At 46.0% G+C, this 21,922-nt stretch overlaps 2 protein-coding genes across 8 annotated transcripts; one reads left to right on the top strand and one right to left on the bottom strand.

The window, feature by feature from the left end:
• Positions 1-372: 372 nt before the first annotated feature.
• Positions 373-9,686, top strand: LOC133357246 (gastrula zinc finger protein XlCGF26.1-like). 7 transcript variants are annotated; one of them, XM_061575083.1, is made up of 5 exons: positions 373-678; positions 3,289-3,409; positions 4,470-4,571; positions 5,296-5,421; positions 6,992-9,686. In XM_061575083.1, exons 3-5 carry the CDS (start codon positions 4,508-4,510, stop codon positions 8,611-8,613), a joined length of 1,812 nt encoding a protein of 603 aa, XP_061431067.1. In that variant the 5' UTR covers positions 373-678; positions 3,289-3,409; positions 4,470-4,507; the 3' UTR covers positions 8,614-9,686. The 7 variants fall into 7 exon arrangements, with proteins under 7 accessions (XP_061431067.1, XP_061431068.1, XP_061431066.1 ...); XM_061575084.1 differs by having other exon boundaries at positions 3,286-3,409; XM_061575085.1 differs by lacking the exon at positions 373-678 and adding an exon at positions 3,187-3,205.
• A 221-nt stretch (positions 9,687-9,907) lies between these two features.
• UBE2G2 (ubiquitin conjugating enzyme E2 G2) lies at positions 9,908-21,280 on the bottom strand. Its single transcript, XM_061575095.1, has 6 exons — positions 21,024-21,280; positions 18,291-18,326; positions 15,627-15,672; positions 14,848-14,966; positions 14,174-14,314; positions 9,908-12,809 (listed from the first exon to the last, which is right to left on the bottom strand). The coding sequence occupies exons 1-6, from the start codon at positions 21,064-21,066 to the stop codon at positions 12,697-12,699; spliced, it is 498 nt and encodes a 165-aa protein (XP_061431079.1). The 5' UTR covers positions 21,067-21,280; the 3' UTR covers positions 9,908-12,696.
• Between the last annotated feature and the right edge of the window lie 642 nt (positions 21,281-21,922).

Raw genomic sequence — 21,922 nt, 5'->3', positions numbered from 1 at the left:
AGCGTGTGTTTTCGGGTCGTGCCGCGCGTCGTTTGGCACGATGTTCGACGTTTCGCTCCACGTGCCTGCTGCTGCTTGGTGGTGGTGTTGCCGGTTGTGGATGCTGAATCAACAACAGCTTCTCGTCTGATAGACAATACAATACTTGTTGTATATGTCCAGGTGGCTCAGCGGTAGATCGAGCAGCTCGCCATCGGAAGGTTGCGAGTTCACATTCTGGTTGTGGGGGTTGACTCAGCCCATCATCCTCCCGGGGTCGTTAAAATCACGACCACTGGTGGGGAGATCAACAGTGGTTGTCATAGAGAAGTGGAATTCCCACCACTGACTATCAACGGGAGATGTGAACCGCTTTAAAGCTGATTTGAGCAAAATAACTCACGATGCTATTTTGAACATTTCACTTCGTTCCGACACATTTCCTTCCCCGAACGTGAGTGACTTTTGTGATGGCAAAGTTTTGGCCCCTCCGAAACGTGTCGCCGGGTGAGCCACTGATCTCATCCGCCTGGAAGCCGCGCGAGGATTTACGCGCGGCGTGCGCAATCCGTCGGCTCTTGCGTGACCCTCCGCTCGGAGTTTTTTGTGTGTGTGCGCGTTGTTGTGTGCGCGTTGCTTGTGTGAATAGGCCGCTCGGGGAAGTGCTGTAAGAACGGAGGAGATGGACACACACAGAGGGTATTATGGGTTGCGCCGTGTGGCTTTGTGGACAGAGCGCTTGAATGACAATCGCGAGGTCGCGGGTTCAACTCTTGTTTGTGGGCTCAGCCGGCTACGAGCTGGCAAGCCGGTCCCTTTGGGAAGCCTCCCTTCGTCCTATTCTCACCGCACGGAGAAGCGTCTATGTATGCACGCGTGTTGAACTTCTTTCGCACCGTACGTAGCCAACCGTGATAATCGGATGTGCGGATGCTTCACAGGCAGACTCGAACGCGTAGCTCTGCGCGACTTTGGGAAATAATTGTCCAGTGGGTGTCTCAATCCCCAAGATTCTATAACAACATCGCTCAATTCGATTACCGTAGATTAACTCTGAACCATTCAGAGTGGTCTTCTTGGTTCTTTCGGTAAGTCACGTAGAAGGGAAATAATAAAAATTAAACATAATAAAATAAAATTCTCACGACGTTTTGGCCACAACGCAAGCAGCCGTCCTCAGGTGAAAAACAGGGCTGTCGGAAAGACAGCGTCCGCATTACAGCCCCGTTCTTCACCTGAGGACGGCTGCTTGCGTTGTGGCCGAAACGTCGTGAGAATTTAATTTTATAATGTGTTAATTTATTTTATTTTTTCCCTTCTACGTGACTTTACCGAAAGAACCAAGAAGATGAATCCCTGCAGTCACGAAAGCTTTAAATCGACATTGAGAGTGATGTTTGTTACTGGCCGCTTGGCAGCCTGAAGTGGTTAGTTGACCTTGCACTGCCACCGTGTTTGTGTAGTGTGTTCGTTGTTGTAACGTTCTGAAAAAGAGCTTCATAGTTCATCAGATTCCTCCAGCAGTCCAAATACAGATTCTGATTCTGTACTCAGCAACCGTGACGAACAATAATCACTACTCATGATATAAACACTACTCATAATACACACGTACACATTGGCACCATACTTATAACTGCTACTACGTCAATACAAACATTATAACATTATAACTGGTATACGATAATACCTCCACAATCAACAACCACACCATAAAGTTATATAACTACTTTATTACAATAACAACCACTGATGAACTTACATGGTTTTTAATCGGAGTGTACTCGCAGTCTGTAATGTAGACTGTAGCCTGGTTATGAAGCTGGGTGAGTGTACTGGCAGTCTATAATGTAGACTGTAGCCTGGTTATTAAGCTGGGTGAGTGTACTGGCAGTCTATAATGTAGACTGTAGCAATGGTTATTAAGCTGAGTGAGTGTACTGACAGTCTATAATGTAAACTGTAGCCTGGTTTTTAAGCTAGGTGAGTGTACTGGCAGTCTATAATGTAGACTGTAGCAATGGTTATTAAGCTGGGTGAGTGTACTGACAGTCTATAATGTAGACTGTAGCCTGGTTATTAAGCTGAGTTTAGTGTACTGGCAGTCTATAATGTAGACTGTAGCTTGGTTATTAAGCTGGGTGAGTGTACTGGCAGTCTATAATGTAGACTGTAGCCTGGTTATTAAGCTGGGTGAGTGTACTGGCAGTCTATAATGTAGACTGTAGCTTGGTTATTAAGCTGGGTGAGTGTACTGGCAGTCTATAATGTAGACTGTAGCTTGATTATTAAGCTGAGTGAGTGTACTGGCAGTCTATAATGTAGACTGTAGCCTGGTTATTAAGCTGGGTGAGTGCACTGGCAGTCTATAATGTAGACTGTAGCCTGGTTATTAAGCTGGGTGAGTGTACTGGCAGTCTATAATGTAGACTGTAGCCTCCCCCCCCACCCCCTTTTTTTCTGATGACGACCGCTTGTGTTGCGATCGAAACGTCGTGACTTTTTGTTATTTTCTTTGAACCTATCTACGTGACTTTACCGAAAGACCCAAAGAATATTAATTCCTGCTGTCACTCAAGCTTTAAGTCAGGATGTACTGCAGTGTGCTACAACAACAGCGATATGAACACTCACGCACGACTATCACTGCCGTCGTAACAAACACTCACACACTTACAACACCAACCAACTATAGATTTCATACTAATAATAACCTCACATGAATTTCGATTTAAAGCTTTCGTGACTGCAGGGATTCATCTTCTTGTATTATTTAATGTTTTATTTTTATTATTTTATTATTTCCCTTCTACGTGACTTTACCGAAAGAACCAAGAAGATGAACCTCACATGAGTTTATTATCACCATGGTGATATCACCATCACCATGGTGATAGTGATCACCATCACCATGGTGATGACAAACTCATAACGCCAGAGCTGCTACAGGGATCATTATCACTGAACCCCCCCCGCCCCTCCCCTCCCCCCGCCCCCCGCCCCTCCCCCCGCCCCCTCCCCCCGCCCCTCCCCCCGCCCCTCCCCCCGCCCCTCCCCCCGCCCCTCCCCCCGCCCCTCCCCCCGCCCCTCCCCCCGCCCCTTCCCCCCGCCCCTCCCCCCGCCCCTTCCCCCCGCCCCTCCCCCCGCCCCCTCGGTCTCTGCAGTGCGCGCGCTGCATGCCGGGTAGCGCCATGGTCGCCTGCAGAGCGATAGAGGAGCCCTGAAGGTTCGCGCTCTCTCCCATGTCTCTCTCATCTCTCTCTTCTCTCTCTCCCATCTCTCTCTCTTATCTCTCCCTTGTGACAGCAGCGCTAATTGACGCGTGCACTGGTTGGCGTGGCTCGTGCTGCCGTTGTCGTCGTCTCGGAGCGCTCGGGCTGATGCGGCTGCCCGCTTCGCTGCGCCTTCGGCCCGTGGCTGCAGTCTGTGGGTAATGAACGCCACTCACTCACTCGCCGCCCGCCGTGCTCCTCGCCACGAGAGGGACGGAGCCCACCTCCTCCTACACGCAATCTCATATTTCGCCTGCTATTGCTTGTCCCCAAATGCGCGCTCTGTGTCGCGTTGAAAGAGCATTGCGCGTGGAGAACGGTCCGCGGAAGCGGAGCTCGCAGAACTACTGTTCGACGTCGGTGCCTCGACAGGGTGAGGTCTCTCGTACTGCAGTTAAAGCAACTCGCGTGGGGTCAGCTGTGCGCTCTGCTCGACAACGAGCGTGTCACTGCATTTGTATGAAAGGGAACGGTGGTACTTGCCCCGGCCATAGGAGTGTGGAATTGACACCGCTGCCACGGGGTTATTTGTCCCCGAGCGGTTTGAGCGCCGCCTGGGTTCCTGGCGCTTCATGAACACGCCGTTGATGGGCTGAGTGTCAATGTCGTGGTCAGTCGGCAGTGGCAGCGTTATGGAGGCACTGGACTGGCCACAGGAATGTGGAATGACCACCAGCGAGACCGACTTGACCGTGCAATTAATTTATATTAATTTCTGTGTAAATGATTGAGCGGGGGAAGGTAATGGATGAGCATTGACATGCAGCACACACACACACGTCCATGGAATCTGAATGCATTCTGCATGCACAGCCGCTCGTGTCAGTCGACTGCTGGATGAGGGTCGCCCCACGCGGTGCAGGTTGTGACGGTTATGTGACCATACTTGACCGATGGTCACTGTGGGTTGATACAAGTCAGGGAGCATAGATGTGGAAGCACAATACAGTACAGCAAGAGATGCTTGCTGCCCTGCCCTCTGCTGCACTGCCCTCTGCTGCCCAGCAGCAGCAGCAGCCTATAACATGTTTTATCCAAGCCAGTACTGAGCTTTGCTCATGAGGTCTGAAGAGATTGGGTGCGTTCCAGCCGATTTGGTCATTGACTTAGAGTGCGCATCAAATTACATAACTAAACAATGTCTTTGAATTCTCTATTAACATTTCTGGTAGTAATTTAAATTATATTTTTTATTTGAAACTGCAACTCTTTTAACAGATGCAAGTGCTGTGGTGTCAGAGGACATCATCACCATCATGCAAGACATCGGAAGTGATGTTGGTGAGATTTGGCCGGAAGTGAAGTCTGAAAATTATGCTGGTAGGTGTCCCAAGTGAGTTTCCTGTACTTTTATACCCAACGCTTGTTTCATCACCATTAAATCCATAAAGCAAATATCACCATCACATTTTTGCGACAGCCGCCACAGTTGTGTGCGTGCTGGTTAGCACGCTGGGTTTGCAATCCAGAGGTTGCCGGATTTGTCTCTTTCTCCCGGTGCGGCAATTTAAACTGGTGCAACTTTCTTAAATTCCCCTCCCCGCCACCTCCGTCAGCCCTGAAGTGTAATTGGGTTCCACCACAGCTAGTTGAGGACCAGTCATAAACATTTTTGCGTACAAACACTCCTGCGTCAGCTTGGCCACGCTTACCAATGTAGCAGGACCTTGCTGAAAAAGCCTTGAGGAACAGCAAGGTACTAGTGCATGAATACATTACTAAACCTTATACTCTTCAAGTAACTGAAATTCTGCTATGTACATATATATCTACGGAACGGTCCAGTCCTTGCAATTATTTGTGCCACTGCTGGCAAAGAGGCCTTGTGCAAGAGAAAGCTTCGGAGAGCTCCTCTCGAGGTGGGAGTACACACAGGTGTCGCTCCAGGAGATTGATGCGAACTGGCGACCTCTACCGCAAGTCCAGTGTGCCAACATTGACACCACAGCAGCACCCCTCTGTATTTCATAAACTGTATATTTATGTTACTGACAAATTGTTGAATGATTGCTTCCTTTGTTGTATTTGTGTGTGTGCTCTTCAGGCCTGGAAAACGAAGACATCGGAGCTGATGACGCCAGCGTTAGACCCATCGAGGTCCCGGGCTTGCACACGACACCCAACCAAGGCTGGGCAGAGGTAGAGGTGGAACTGGAAGACACTAGCGATGGTGGGAGCTGTGTTGTTTATTTTGTCTATAGTTTCACGGCACGTAAAGGATACTACAATATATATATAAAAGGAAATCGCACAAGCCCATTCTGCTTCTCCACATATACATGAAATGTTTTCAGTCCAGCAGCCGATTGGTATTTCCAGACCAATATTATCAAGCTTTTATTTAAGCAAGCAAGCTCTGGACCGGTCTCAGCCAATCAGCTGGCCAGCAAGTAAAACACTTGTGTGTAACATGTGGAGAAACAGAACTAAAGTTCTGACAATCATTCCGGGTGGTGAAGGGGTATAAAACTACTCTGTAGCCTGACTCAAAAACAGACAGAAATATCAGCACGAGCTGATTCTGTGTATTGCCTTTATCCACGTTGCTGCATGGCAATGCAAAGTTTGTGTAAAATATATATATATGACAGTACACTTTTGTTATCTAAACAGTTTGTTATCGTAAACAGTTTAGGTGCAACGTATGTTGTGCTTTTGTGTAGTTAAAATAAATTCAATGAAATGTTGATAAAATCTGATTTACCTTTGTTCTACATTCAACACGTTATTTCACTAAGTTTGAGAATAGATTTGAAATAATTACACATCTTTGTGCCTATAACCAGATCACCCAGAATGTGCCCAGTATGTGAGATCTAATCCAGCAGTGGATTGACAAAGGACTGTAAATTATTTCGGTAAAGTCACGTAGGTATAAAATTAAATAAAACACTCTTTTTTATATAAAAAACATTTTAAAAAAATTAATAAAAACTTTTTTCTTTAATTTTATTTTATACCTACGTGACTTTACCGAAAGAACTAAAGAGTATAGAACATTGCAGTCAAGAAAACTTAAAATCTACACCAACTGTAAATAATATTTTGTATTATTTAATTGGTTTGAGGCCACAGACTTCTGTTGAGACCTGGCATCCCCCAGTGTGGATAAAGAGACCGTTTTGGAAGTGACTTCAGAAGTAGTTCTGTGATGTCAACCTTCAGGTAGTTACATTGGGAAACTAAGCGACATGTCTCGGACCGTGTTCGTGAGCATAACGCAGATCTGAAACATGGTAGGACCAATACCTCGGCCGTGGCTGATCATTGTTTTAATGCGGTGGGCTCACACGAAATTGATTTCTCTAAGACGGAGATACTTTGCAAACCCACTGGCTATCAACAAAGATTCATTCATGAAGCCATCCATATATACAGACACAGACACTATTTCAACCGAGAAGATGGGTCCTGATGACGACCGCTTGTGTTGCGATCGAAACATCGTTTTTATTTTCTTTGAACCTATCTACGCGACTTTACCGAAAGACCCAATTCCTGCAGTCACGAAAGCTTTAAGTAAAGATTTCTCCAGGGCTGTTTTCTGACATGGGGTGATGATACACTGCTCGCAGTGAGAGCTGTAAACAGAAACTTCCTTGACATGACACTGATAGTACAATTTGAATATTACATTGGGACAATCTAAACAAACACTTGAAAAAGGAAGCTTAAATAAAACCTATACCAAAACAATTTTATCAAATGTATTTTGCGACCTGCCGTTTGACTGTACGCAGAATCCGTGGAGAGGCAGCACCCGTGCAAGGACTGCGGGAAGGGCTTCTCCAGAACCACGTTGTTGAAGAAACATCAGAGAACACACGTTAGGAAAACTCCCGATTTGCCGACAGAGAGCAGCAAGGGCTGCGCAGACGATTCTCAAGTCTCGAACGACGATGAGACACCCTCCGACGAGTGGCCCCTGATGGGCGTGGAATTGGGCAAGCGCTTCAAGCGACTTGACGCTCTGACAAAGCACTTGCAAACGCAGACCCAGCGGAAACTATCACCGAGCCAGGAGCACCGTGCCACGCGGCGGCCGGCGAAGAACAGCCCCGAGCCAGACGGGACGGCAGATGACGTGGCCAAGTCTCGCCCGTGCAAGGCTTGCGGGAAGACATTTTCCAGCAAATCGCTTCTCAAGAGGCACCAGAGGAGGCACGCCTTCGAGATGCCGCGCGTGTGCACGGAGTGCGGACGCGGGTTCGCGAGCGTCTCGCGCCTGCTCGTGCACCAGAGGACGCACTCGGATGAGACGCCGTACGCCTGCGGAGAGTGCGAAGCGGCCTTCCCGCTCAAGAGCTTGCTCACCGAGCACAAGAGGGCGCACCTGGGAGAGCGGCCGTTCGTGTGCGAGGAGTGCGGCAAGGGCTTCTCGCACAACTGCAGCCTGAAGCAGCACGTGGTGATCCACACGGGCGAGAGGCCCTACGTGTGCCCCGCGTGCGGGAAGGGCTTCGCCAAGGTGTCCAACCTGAGAAGGCACCAGCGGACGCACTCGGGGGAGAAGCCGTACGCCTGCGAGGACTGCGGAAAGACGTTTTCGCTCACGTCCACGTTGAAGAACCATCAGCGGATACACACGGGGGAGAGGCCGTACATCTGCAGCCACTGCGGAAGGGGCTTCGCGCAGATCTCCAGCCTCACTGTCCACCGGACTACGCACACCGGGGAGAAGTCGTACATGTGCCGCGAGTGCGGCAAGGGCTTTTCCCAGCTCTCCACGCTGAAGCAGCACCACAGGACGCACACGGGAGAGCGGCCGTACATTTGCGAGGTGTGCGGCAAGGGCTTCGCGAGCATCTCCAACCTGAAAAACCACCAGCGGACACATACGGGAGAAAAGCCGTATTCGTGCGAGAAGTGCGGGAAACGATTCTCGGACGTCTCATCCCTGAAGCACCACAGGGTGACGCACACAGGAGAGAAACCGTACGTGTGCGACGACTGCGGTAGGGGCTTCGCGCAGATCAGCAACCTCAAAGCGCACCAGAGGATACACGCGGACCCCTTCAGCAAGATGGCCTACATGTTCGTCTGCAAAGACTGCGGTAAGCGGTTCGCCAAGATCAGCCGGCTCAAGGACCACCGGCGGACGCACACCGGCGAGAAGCCGTACACCTGCGAAGACTGCGGGAAGGCGTTTTCGTTGGTCACCACGCTGAAGAACCATCGCAGGATACACACGGGCGAGAGGCCCTACGTTTGCCTCGAGTGCGGACGGGCGTTCGCGCAGAACTCCACCTTGAAGAACCACCAGAAGACGCACGGAGAGAAGTCGTACGTTTGTAGCGAGTGCGGCGAGCGATTCACAAAGATCTCTGTCATGAACAAGCATATGAAAGCTCACACTGGCTAGAGGCTATGGAAGATGACGATTGAACACGTGCAGAGACAGTGGCCCTCCTCTCGTTTGTTTCCGGTCGGCACGGTCTGTTCCATTTCGATGGGTTTTTCATCGTTTACAGAAAGTGTGAGGTTTGGTTGAAATGCTCTTTCTGCTATCATGACACCCGGTTCACAAGACTAGGCATTTGAAAAGATGTGATCTTTGTTCCTGCTGTTCTTTGAACATTTAATAATATAAAACATCCCAAGCGTTTTTTTACGGAGAATTCCTTTATTCAATGTAATCTTTATCCCCATAACCTGTTTACAGAAGTATAACACATGAGTATGTGTTGCATAGCTTGAAAATTATTCCTTGTCTAAAGTATAAGTGCTTTATAACAAGTGGATTGATTTAATTTTTTCTGAAGATGTAACAAGAGCACTCAAATCAACAAGTATTTTTACCTAACTATTTAGTGCAAAAACTTTTAACGTTGATTTAAAAAAAAACTATTTTCAAGATGGTGACGACAGTTTTATAGGTCACTATTTTTCGTGGGGGTAGAAATCCCCGTGTTGGTAAGTCACAAGAGAGCATGCGTTGTCACCAGTACTGCTCTTAGAACCGCTGTGTACTGCTCAACCATGTGTCGCACATTTCTAAAGTATTGTACAGTATTTTGTTCCGTTAATTAATGACGCATGTGACAATGCATCTATTCGTCAATTAAAATGGATTAAGCACGTGAAACAGAGTCGATTCTTAAGCGCGCTAAACATACACAGTGGGTCAATGTCATGTGATTAATGATTTATGAAAAACAGGTTTACTGTGATTAATGATGGGTGCAATACAAGTTATAACATTGGGAGCTGCCATGGTGAAATGGCGAGCGCACCTTGGACTTGACATCAAGAGGTCACAAGGTCAAATCCATCGTAGCAAATTGATCAATGGGGCAAGTTTCACGTGTGGCGAGTTAAATTGCGGGTACTCGCAACTTTGAATAGGCCAAAAATACCAACCTAGTAAACATGGGTTATCTCATCAAATCTCGGGAGCTATGAACTTTGAGCCTAGATAGTGAGTGGGTTGACCGCCACGCAGTAACGTCATTGGGTTTGCAAGGCTGTGGTGGGCAGCAGATGGCAGTGCAACAAAATCCGTTGTTGTACCCCACTTCTGTGCTTGCACGTATGTGCTCCTCGTCTTCACTGACCAGCATAGTGAAGTATGATCAAATAACCCACGGTATGGCCCTCATCCAGCAGTAGTGGCAAAAGTGCCGCGTGTACAATGCAATACAGGCGACGAGGGAGGACATATTCGTGAGCGAGTTTATTGACCATTTTTGGTAAAGAAATGTGCATGTCTCCACAGAGCAATCAAAATATATATTTTTACCGAGCAAAGTCGAGCAAACTTTTTAAAATGCTAAACGTCCTCTTTAGGCAATACTGGATAAACATGTTTCAGGTTGGAAGCCCCAAAAATCCATTGCTGCCGTGCGCCGAAGACTGCGCGTGACCCAGTGGGGCTGTTCATGCATTTGTAACCGCGGCGATTGGACAGTGAAGTTGATCAATGGACTAAAAATTGCAATTACTCCTTTTTGAAGTGGTCAATAACTTGGGCAACTTCGGAAATGGTAACCTTCCATATGCTTCCTTCCGAAGGTGGGAAACCCCCGCAGTACAAGCCACGCCCAGCGTGACGCAGTCAACGATGTCGACAAACTCGACTCATTACCTCCCGTTCAGCGGCACATGTGGGAAGAGATGAGACTTTCTTTTTAACTTATTTTTGTGCCATCCGATTTAGTGGAGTCAATTTTGTGATCGATTAAGTTACATAATCAGGGCCCAGCTCTAAATGCATTCACCGCATGGACTGACTGATCATAAGATAAAAATATATTGATTAATGTACACAATCGAGTGTAAGAATTGACCATTTCTGAACAAGGCAGTGATACTTTTTTCATGTACCAATATATGTAGGTGGAGTGGCAGCACAGTGGTTAATACACTGCACTGTGAACAGCTGAAGGCTAAGGTGATATCTGCAGCAGCCCTGAACTTACCCCCATGCCCTCCCTTCACCAGCCCGCATTTACCAGCATGGTGATGTATGGTCAAATAACCCCCGTGAGTTGCACAGCGTGGGGTGGCCTTCATACAGCAGTAGACCGACAGGATATTACATTATTTAGGACACCTGTGGAATATAATTGCACCACAAGGGCAAATAAATAAACGATTTATGATCCTGACAAGTCATTGAAATGTACAGGGCTTGAATCGATAAATCCAGGGTCAGCCGGGTATGCCTGGGTCGGCAACCTGGATAAATACTTCCTCACCGAGCACACCACATCCAGTCTACCACCTCTTGCGATGACTGTGGTTACTACAGTCACGTGCCTATCCCAGTCTACCACCAGCGTCCCCGAAAATATTCTGTAAAGAATTAAACTCCGCTTGGACCTACAGTGCATGTTCAATAGCGTGACGTCTGTGTTGCGGGTTGCGGTGTTAAGAGCGCACTCGTGAACTGTTCCTCCACCGATCACGGCGTGCACGGCCTACACGGAACTCCGCTTGCTCAGGTTTGTACTGCTCAATATAAAGAGTAAAATCATCAACTTATCCTTAGTTACTTCATGTTTTTTGTGTAAGACGGTACATTGATTTTCCTGGGTCTGTCCTGCAAGAGACTTGTGTTGGATGGTCATTCGCCAGCTGCTAATAGAGGGTTCTGATCGTTGTGATAATTGAAAATCGAGCGATTCATCCACAACTTTCAGGATCTGCTTTGATTTCCTGGATTTGAACCCAGTTTTCCCTGCGGCGCTAGCTCAATTGTGCTCGCACATTCGCACCGAGGGTAAAAGAGCCATCGCAATATTGGCCATGCGTTCACTAATATTTCCACCATTGGCTCGGCACCACCAATGGAGGTGGCCGTTGTCTTCACGCTCGATTGAGCGGCGAGACAAACCGCACTCTCACCGATCATAAATTATATACATTTTTTTGTCTTTTATTTTTCAATGTTATAATTGTCATCGCTTCCATGCACGGCGATGCATTTTTCTGTACATACTACAAACATCTCAACGACGAATGGCATTTGCACGTGAGCCAGAAGTGACATCCTAAGCATTCTCTTACTATCCCAATGGGAGCGTATATATCTTCTAACATCATTCAGCCTATGCTCTAGCTGTGCAAAGTTATCATTCGTTTTCCCTGTACTAAATAATCAAAATCTGCTAAGCAATCAGAGTTGACCAAAGTCAAATTACGTGTGAACTAAAAACGATCATATTTGAGCGGTCAATGTTGGCCAGATCCACAGATTACCAATGCTGTATTTGAATTATCTGGTGCCATCTCTGGTGGCTACCAAACTTTGGTGGAGTATAATCACTGGGTCAGTGTTGTGGCAAAGACAAGAATCCTCTCACTCGTGGAGATAGTGTCCTCGAAATAATGCTAGTGGATATGCAGAATCCGCTATATATGTTGTTTTTCTCAGAATGACCCCTAAAATGGAAATAAAATTGGAGAATGGAAGCTGGCACTCTGGAAGCTCAACACCAGGATATTGTGCACAGCATAAAACTGACTGCTCGTTAGCCGCATATCTCCACGCAGCGTGGAGACATCGCATGCGCCAGGCGGTCGCGGTCTAGTACCGTACTGCACGGCGACTACCGCAGCATTGCGCATTCCAGAATTGACTTGTGATTTTCGGTGGAGTCCGCAGTGGGGTTTTTTTCACAATTTAACAAGTAACATAAACATTACAAGCTGTTTGTGGATGAGCAAGCCACATTTTCTCAAGGGGCTCCCTAGAACCCCTTTAGAACTCCTTCAGTGGAGGCCCTTCTGCCAGGAGTGACGCGAGGGAGCAATTGCAGCGCTGCACCTTAACCAGTACCGCCACAAGCTGTACGTGGACTGAAAATAGAAAATAGCGGGCTAATTGATGAGAAAAACCACCCGCGAGTGAACCTGGTATTCCGAGGACGCTCTGTTCTATAGCATGTAGTAATATTATTTTAAATTTTTAAAATAAAACTCTCAAGCTCCAGGTGCCGATGATCTACAGGCCGAGGGATTTGCGCACGGTCTGGTGAGCGATGCGGTAGAACTGCTCGCGGTCCTCGCGCCACATCTTGGATGCGTCGACGTTCGCTCCGCTCTCGTCGTTGGGTTCTGCGATCGCGTCCCGGTAAAAAAACAAACAACAAATCGTCATCAGTCCCCCGTAGCTTTACTCAAGCTCGCATCGGCATCAGGCGTGATCTCTCCGTCCCTTGAGTCGTCACCACGCTGGTCGGTTGTGAGTGGGTGAAGAAGCCCCGATGATATGCGCAGCATGCTGCTACTAACCCAACTATGGCAGTTATCAGCAGCCGGTAACCATGAATTGTTGTGACTCAACATTGCGATACATTTTTTAAAAATATTTTTCAAGAATGTGGTTAATGTAGCAAGCTGCCAGTGGCTGCAAGGGTGATGTGAACACATCACATGTAAACACATGCAACTTGCAGGCCTTCATGTGTAAGCTGTGCACGCCTACCCTACGAATACATACTCTGTTTTCCAGTTGTGTCCCTCCCAACAATTATCTTACGCCCCTACTGAACATCTGTGAAAAAGATATTCATAGCTCATCGAATTTCTCCAGTTTCAAAGAGGATTTTGATTCTTCAATTGTTCAGTGAACTTTTAATATCACATGATATAAAAGAAAGAAAGTTGCGCAAGTGGTTGTCTTGTGGGTAGGCTGACCCCTGCTGGAGGAATCTGGCATAAGAAGTGGGATAAGGTGTGCCATCAGCTCGCATTGTTTTGAGGGAACATGTAATATTACTTTTCATTTCCGTATACTTTAGATTAATCAAATATGTGAATGATGACAAAATCCCATTATGATTGAATAAGCGTAGGCCAGAAAACCACAAGCGTCAAAACATGCAGAAACGTGTACATTTTTGTTATGCATTTGTATGTTTCTTCCTAAGATACACTCCTCCTTCCCCTGTATCTTAAACCAAAAGTCGGGGGGGGGGGGTGTGTTTTGTAATCCGGTATCTGTGTGTTTGTGTGTGGCCACATTTGTATAACTTTTAATGACACTGGGCACAAGTCTGGGGCTGATATTACTTTCCGGAGCATCTTATAGTCTGGAGAATACGGTCGCATTTACGAATCGCCGAGTCCCTCTTGTGGCAATCGAAGATCTACTGATGGACGCTATAGCGATGTCCTGAGCTTGATCATGAATTCGAACGCCTCAGGAGTTGCTCGACGTATTCTGATCGGACGTCCGGTGCAATGGACAGCGGTGGATTACATGTGACGGACAGATCGCACTTCACCACATTCACAACTCGGCGACTTCTTTCATTTTCCTATCGTGAAGGAAACGGCCGCACCGGCCGCACGTCGTTCGAACGCGATCCAAGCGCGGCCCCCCCCCCGCCCCGTGAGCATGCACACGCGCGACACGCTCGTCGCCTGACCCGGAGAGCAGGGGCCCCCACGCGGAGGGAGGTTCATGTGTCGTGTACCGGCGAGCATGCTGACGACGGACAGCAGGATCTTCTCCACGCTCTGCACGGGGCTCCAGCGCTCGGCGCTGCTCTCGTAGCCCATGGGGTCGTCGCCCGGCGCGTGCAGGATGGAGATGCACACTCGCCCGTCTGGGTAAACTGGGGACACGTGGAGACCGCAGAGCAATCATGAACACACGACGTGGCTAACCCCGCCAACATTTCGCTTGTCCTCCACTGGCACATCTGAGCCAGCCCAGCATGGGTTAGGAAGCCAACGTTGCCTTTCCACTCAACGAGCCGTGCCGCTGACGTCACACGCAATGGTAAAATGCCAATGGAAAACCCACCTGTACCGTGATAGCGCCATGTTGGCTTGGTTTCGATGTGCAAGTGGAAAATATATATTACAGTACAGTAACCAGAGTAACTGCATTATTCGATACGTGCTTCATTAGCGTCAGTGGCGTAGCTATTGAGTGTGTAGGCCGTCAAACGGCACTGGTGACCACGGACTGGAGGAACCAAGGCCCTGGACTTATGAAGTCGGGGGGGGGGGGGGGGGAATTGGAGTGGGAGGCCTCGTTTAATCTCTTACACTAGGTGACACGTGGGTTATGGGTGACACGTGCGTTTGTGTGCCACGTGGGTACAGACGTCGTGTGCGTATGGAACAGAGAGAGGAGGCTCACTGTTGGGGTGGAACATCTCGCAGGTGAAGCGCATCTTGGGTGGGCTGAGCGGGTAGTCGGGAGGGAAGGTGAGCACGGCGGGGAACACTCCGCCTTCAAAGCACGTGCCCTCGGGGCCCCTGCACATGAACGGTTGCTCTTAACGTTCGGCACAAACACCACTCGCGGGATGACTCGAAGCAAGCACAAGAGCGCAGGCTGTACACGTCCAACGTGCAATTCCAGCCACGTTCATGAGGACAAGAGATCTTCTTGCATGCCGCCACAGCGGTTCACTCGTGTCGCTCTTTCCATTTCTGCCGAAGATGGAAATGTTAACGCGTAGATTTTCACGTCCAATATTATGATTAATAAAGTTGCTTTTGAGTTTGGTCATTGGGAAAATGTTTGTTGCGTGACGGTCAAACTAATAGTCAATTCTCGGGTGATGGAATTTTACCAAATTAAATGAGAAACCAGAGTTAATGGTGACCAGGCTGGGACCATCAACTTGAAAAGTTAAAATCAAGATATGAACCCAGGATTTCAATGGTACTAGCTCAGAGCTCTAACCCATAAGCCGCAGACATAGCTGGAGTAATATCACTGGAATGCCGAGGCGGCACGCTGAAGAGTCACTTGAAAGTGTTTCTCCCATTAATCGAAGTTTCAGGTTTATTACTGGACAGCCCGGAACCCAGAGCCCTGGTGTGAATCTATCATCTACAGATTACGAGTGTTTTAGGTTGCATCAATGTGTCCTCGTGGTCTCCAGGTGCAACACTGCCTGTCGTACTCACATAATGAGAGCTTCCCATTCGAAGAAGTTCTCTTCGTCCACCGGTCCTAAAAACGAGATACCAAACACAACACGATTTGTCATTTTTGACCAAATCACCCGGAATGCACCCTGCCTCGTCAGATCTCTGGAAACTAAGCAGAGTTGAGCCTGGCTCGTGCTTGGATGGGTGGTTTAGACTGTGGGGTGACGTGGGGAGTAGCAGCAAAATCCATTGCCTTAACGTACGTGTATAACACCACGCTCCCCGCCTTCACCAACCTGCACTGACCAGTGTGAAGTATGGTCAAAGAACTCCCACACTGTGTAAGGAGGCCCTCATCCAGCAGTGGAGTGACTAAACGAATGTACACCTACGTAAAACTTGCATTGAGTAATTTTCTTCTTTCGGAAACTGAAAAATAAAGTATCCATTTGTGATCACGTTGTGTGTTTATGTGTAGCTTCTGTGCTAAGCAAAATCTATTTTCTTTTAAATATTCATATTGGGTCCTTACCAGGTAAGATCTGGATGTGTACCGATGGATCTCACGACATCCTACTTGAGTTAAATGCATTATTTCCAAATTAATTATATTTCAAATCCCAAAACAATATAATCATTAAAGCACATCACACCTCCCTTTGACAGTTAACCATTTGCATTTCTTATCTAAATTAGATGTCACCAAGTTTATGACACGCCGTCTACTTTTATTATTCTACAGAAACAGTAAAAAATTTTAACTGTTAATTCAGAACTCCTCTTATTTAGAATATTCTTGGGATGAAATAATTTAGTCTGTGAGGGTCATGGCATTTAATATTCTCCCTCATCTGTGAATCTGCAAGGATTTCCGGATTAAGATCACAAACAACAACAACAAGACAATAAAAGAGCAGGCTGTCCATGTAAACACTTGAGCAGGGATCCTTGTACAAAGTCCAGTCAGAGCACACTCTGACCCCAGGGTCTGGCACCGACGGTATTAATGACAAGCTTTGTAAAATCTATGACCTTTAATCCAGGTCAAGGAACACCAAAAGTGAATAATCATGCGATGCGGTTTCATTAAATAAGCAAAATTACCATAATATGCACGCCGCCAGAAACCTAGCTTGTTTAGAACGTGTGCCAATGTTGTAGAGGTATCGACATCATATACCGTACAGCATTGTGGAACGTATGGACAATTTCATCAACATCATCATCAGCAGCCGTGGCCAATCCACTGCTGATTAAGGTCGAGCGAAGCCACCGCCGCCACGTCTCACGATGCTGCTGTCTAATACTCCATCAAGCAGCTTGCACGTGAGCTGATTGAAATGCCCTGAATGGGACATTATGTTCGAAGGCAATGTGTACATTCCCGTATTGTAAGAGAGACAACACCGAGACTCATTGGGCTGTTACATGGCCCTGAAAAAAAACATAGGATGATTCATTCAGACACCCCACTATTGTATTATTGTGTACCACGGAAATTTGATCAAGAGCTAAATGGCAATGTTGAGATCTGCTCGCCACGAGAAGGCTTCAGATGAGAGTTTGTGCAGTTTTGCTATTCCTCCATACACCACGGATATCTAATGACCTTCTTAAAGCAGATTGAATGTTGTAAAGGGATGGTTCGCATATCTTACAAACTATTGAATAAGTGTGTTGAGATTGGTGGGAGATGTCTCCAGACTTTCAAATAAAATCATTATATTTCTCACCAGTCAGTCACTCTCAAGCCTTTATAGAACATAATTATAATTTGCATCACATTGCTAGGAGACGAGTAAAGGCTTTGAAATAAAATAAATCCGTATAAATTCTCCACTTATATTTAATGGGGTATAATAGGATCATTTTCTACCGTGATTCAATGGAAGTGGTCGGGTAAATGATTGGAAACTCGCACACGCCACCACTGCGTATGACACAGAAGCAGTGTATTGTGGCCAGCGCACTGTGCTACAAACTTGGGCTGAACGATTTGGGTAAAATATCTAATTGCGATTTTTTTGACAGATATTGCGATTTGATTTGCGATACATTTTTTAAAGTCAAGCTTCAGTTCAATTTTCACTGTGTAATATATATTTAAAACATGTGATGGAGCATTACCACATGATACCATCAAAATATGAACTGCTCTATATATTCTAATGCAAGGATGAGAACTTAAAAGATATTAATTGCTTCCAACATTTATTAATTAAAATGTTTTAATTTAAATTGAACAATCAAATGTAGAACAATTGTTAAGTTAAATAAATAAAGTTATAATAAAATTTTAACAATTCCAATAAGAAAGTATTAGGATTTTTCAAATCTCACAAAAATTGCAGCCTTTGCGATTTGCTAATCGCATTGTTTCCAATTGCGATTTCGATTTGAAATTGATTAATCGTTCAGCCCTACTACAAACCAGGTGACCCAAGTTCGATTACCGCTCACGACCAATAACAGTGTAAAATATATAAACTGGTCATGAACTTCACCGAGGTTGACTCAGCCTGAATTAAGTACTTGGTGTAGTGTGTAAACATCAGCACTTGAGAGGCAAAGGCTGGTCACCTCATGTGCAATTTCAGCATTTCATAGGTGCTCGGCTAACAGCACTTGGCCCCAACAGTCTGTTAAAGGCTGGACAGGGGATCCGTCTTTTTGTGACACAGCAAGAATAGAGACACTCACCCGCCACAATGCCCTCCGGTGGATTCAGCGTGAGCTCTGTGTGGAAATCAACACAATCATGCAACGCGGTACCATCGTGCAGCAGTAGGCAGAGACTCTCATGGAAAGGAACACGATCATGCAAATTAAACACGATGGCTTTCGCGACCAATATCAACCCAAAAAACCTCTATTATGGACAATCATGCAACGCAGTATCATCGTGCAGCAGTAGGCTGGGACTCTCATGGAAAGGAACACAATCATGCAACGAAGCATCATCATGGACTCTCATGGAAACTTCAGTGCTGATATTGCCCATTACATCTGCCACGTACAGCGCCAAGATATGTCCACTGATGTTACGTGTACTGTATTAAATATTTTAAACGTTGTGTAAATGTTATGTTTAAAGTTGTGAGTTAATGCCGTGCTTATTTTGTGTTTATATTCTTGGTTCTTTCGGTAAAGTCACGTAAAAGGGAAACAATAAAATAATAAAAATATAAAAAAAAATTCTCACGACGTTTCGACTGCAACACAAGCAATGAACATCAGGTGTGAAATCCACGGATTTCCGTGCGTGACTTCATTAATATTCATGCCCGCGTGGAAATTTACACTAACGCGCAAGAATCTCGATGTGAAGTTTTCGTGACTGCAGGGATCCATACTCTTTGGTTCTTTCGGTAAAGTCACGTCGGTAGAAAATAAATTAAATCACGTTTCGGGCGCAACACAAGAAGCAACTACTCACTTCAGCAATTATTTATTGCTGTGGTTGTCCCAGCTGATGACGGACGCTTGTGTTGCGCCCGAAACGTCGCGATTTAATTTATTTTATACCCACGTGACTTTACCGAAAGAACCAAAGAGTAACGCACAAGGTCGCGCACGCCACGTGCCGCACCCCTCCCCAATAACCATTAGCGGGTGACGTCACTAACATGGGGCAACCCCCCCCCCCTCATTAATAATCATGAGCTGACGTTTTTCTATTTAATATTTCAGATTTACTGCAATATACACCCGTCCTTGGACGGGCAAACAAGCTCGTGTTTAATAATAATGTTGTTAGTTAACATACATTACTGCAGTTATTTAATTTGTACAATGTTTTACTTATTAGTCATATGCTTATCACTGCTGCATGCAGTTGTTTACACACGTTGTATTTAACAATGTAATGTTGTTGTGTTTATTAGTGTAGTGATGTTTATGTTCGTGTTACTATGTTGTTCATGTTATGTTTGTGAGCGTGGAACGGACCTCGTGAACTCAACTCATTGTTGTTGTTGTGCAAGTGAGCGTTGCTGGTTATCACTTATCAGCGTGGTGATTGTATTCGTTTGCGTGTTCATGTTGTGGAAGTTAGTCTTACGTAGATTATTCGCGCAGCGTTTATATCTATTAGTGTCATTGTTTAATAGTGTGTATTGATGTTAATTAGTGTGTATTGATGTCAGTGTGTATTGATGGTTATTAGTGCGTACCAGTTTATTTTGCAGTGTCAATGTGTGTTTATGTTTTTTGGTGTAGTATTAGTGTGTATTAGTGTGTATGCGTGTAGTTAGTGTATATTAGTGTGTAGTTAGTGTGTATTGTGTATTAGTGTGTTGGTGTGCATTGTTGTGTAGTTAGTGTATATTAGTGTGTAGTTAGTGTGTATTGTTGTGTATTGTTGTATATTGTAGTGTATATTGTTGTGTAGTTAGTGTATATTAGTGTGTGTTGGTGTGTATTGTTGTGTAGTTGTTGTGTATTAGTGTGTATTGTTGTGTAGTTAGTGTGTATTGTTGTATAGTTGTATATTGTTGTGTAGTTAGTGTGTATTAGTGTAGTTGTTGTGTATTGTGTAGTTAGTGTATATTAGTGTGTATTAGTGTAGTTGTTGTGTATTGTGTAGTTAGTGTGTATTAGTGTAGTTGTTGTGTATTGTGTAGTTAGTGTATATTTGTGTGTATTAGTGTAGTTGTTGTGTATTGTGTAGTTAGTGTATTTTAGTGTGTAGTAGTGTAGTTATTGTGTATTAGTGTGTATTAGTGTAGTTGTTGTGTATTGTGTAGTTAGTGTGTATTAGTGTGTATTAGTGTAGTTGTTGTGTATTGTGTAGTTAGTGTATATTTGTGTGTATTAGTGTAGTTGTTGTGTATTGTGTAGTTAGTGTATTTTAGTGTGTAGTAGCGTAGTTATTGTGTATTAGTGTGTATTAGTGTAGTTGTTGTGTATTGTGTAGTTAGTGTGTATTAGTGTGTATTAGTGTAGTTGTTGTGTAGTTGTGTATTAGTGTAGTTGTTGTGTATTGTTGTATAGTTGTCTATTGTCGTGTAGTTAGTGTATTTAGTGTGTACTAGTGTAGTTGTTGTGTATTGTGTAGTTAGTATTAGTGAAGTTGTTGTGTATTGTGTAGTTAGTGTATATTAGTGTGTATTGTGTATTAGTGTGTACTAGTGTAGTTGTTGTGTATTGTGTAGTTAGTGTATATTATTGTGTGTTGGTGTGTATTGTTGTGTAGTTGTTGTGTATTAGTGTGTACTAGTGTAGTTGTTGTGTATTGTGTAGTTAGTGTGTACTAGTGTAGTTGTTGTGTATTGTGTAGTTAGTGTGTACTAGTGTGTATTAGTGTAGTTGTTGTGTAGTGTGTATATTAGTGTGTATTAGTGTAGTTGTTGTGTATACGAGTAGACAGACACCAGTGAGTCGTTGTTAGCGGCAGTTGCCGCCGCGTTCCGCGTCCGTCGCGTGGCGACTCACGCTTGTACTCGGCCATGAGCCGCTTGAGCGCCGTGCCCGCCATGGCGCCTCACGACTGCACGACGGATGGAGATGAAGCAGCTGGGAGGGTACCAGGGACTGCTTCCCCTCGGCTCGCCGTGTCCGCGTGTCGCAACCCGCGCGGCGAGGCCGGCCAGAGGCGCCTCTCGCTACTCGACTCGCTGCTGCTGCTGCTGCCGCTGTGTGGGCGCAGTGCGAGGCCGTGTCGGTTGCTGAGGCACCGCGGTGAACCACACCGCACACCACGCCTACAAGCCGCGGCACTTCCGCCCTGCACCATCAACGGCGACGAGGTGAAGGCGCAGCCCCTGAAATTGCCGCTCACGCCGATGCCGTCGGAAGGGGTCTCCACTGGACGAGAGAGAGAGAGAGAGCCAAGCGAGAACTCGAGGGACGATGTTTGCCAACCGCTCTTCGTCCGCGGCCCTGTTGGGTTATTGGTGAAGGCGCGGCCCTGCAAGTGCCGCCTCGCGTCGCCGTTGTGGGAAGGTCTCCACGAAGGGCGGCTCGAGACTGGGGCCCCCTCTCCACTCCCAGGGGCCACTAGGAAACACACTGGGCTGATGGGACGTGTCAAGTCATGTTTATTATTTGTGTTGAGGATGAACGATATATATTCTTGGTTCTTTCGGTAAAGTCACGTAGAAGGGAAATAATAAAATAATAAAAATTTACTATTAAAACAGCAAGACATTTTTTTCTAATTTTTTCTAATTTTCTTGCTGTGGTTTTCACACCTGATGATGATTGCTTGTGTTGCAATCGAAACATCGTGAGAATTGTATTGTTCTATTTTATTATTACCCTTTTACGAAATTTAGATGAACAATGTTAGAGTATCCAAACCTGTGAACCCCTTATCAGTGCCCGACCTAATC

The sequence above is a fragment of the Lethenteron reissneri genome, chromosome 57 (assembly GCF_015708825.2).
Source record: "Lethenteron reissneri isolate LAM-NWPU_2019-01 chromosome 57, ASM1570882v1, whole genome shotgun sequence".
NCBI classification, from domain to species: domain Eukaryota; kingdom Metazoa; phylum Chordata; class Hyperoartia; order Petromyzontiformes; family Petromyzontidae; genus Lethenteron; species Lethenteron reissneri.
Note: the sequence above shows the minus strand (reverse complement) of the source record. Positions and strands in the feature narration are given on the sequence as shown.

Coding starts and splice junctions, on each gene's coding strand:
- LOC133357246 (XM_061575083.1), top strand. CDS start 4,508: ATGCAAGACATCGGAAGTGATGTTGGTGAGATTTGGCCGGAAGTGAAG. Junction 4,572..5,295: donor GAAGTCTGAAAATTATGCTG/GTAGGTGTCCCA, acceptor TGTGCTCTTCAG/GCCTGGAAAACGAAGACATC. Junction 5,422..6,991: donor ACTGGAAGACACTAGCGATG/GTGGGAGCTGTG, acceptor GACTGTACGCAG/AATCCGTGGAGAGGCAGCAC.
- UBE2G2 (XM_061575095.1), bottom strand. CDS start 21,066: ATGGCGGGCACGGCGCTCAAGCGGCTCATGGCCGAGTACAAGC. Junction 14,967..15,626: donor GAATGGGAAGCTCTCATTAT/GTGAGTACGACA, acceptor GTTCATGTGCAG/GGGCCCCGAGGGCACGTGCT. Junction 14,315..14,847: donor CGAGATGTTCCACCCCAACA/GTGAGCCTCCTC, acceptor ACGTGTCCCCAG/TTTACCCAGACGGGCGAGTG.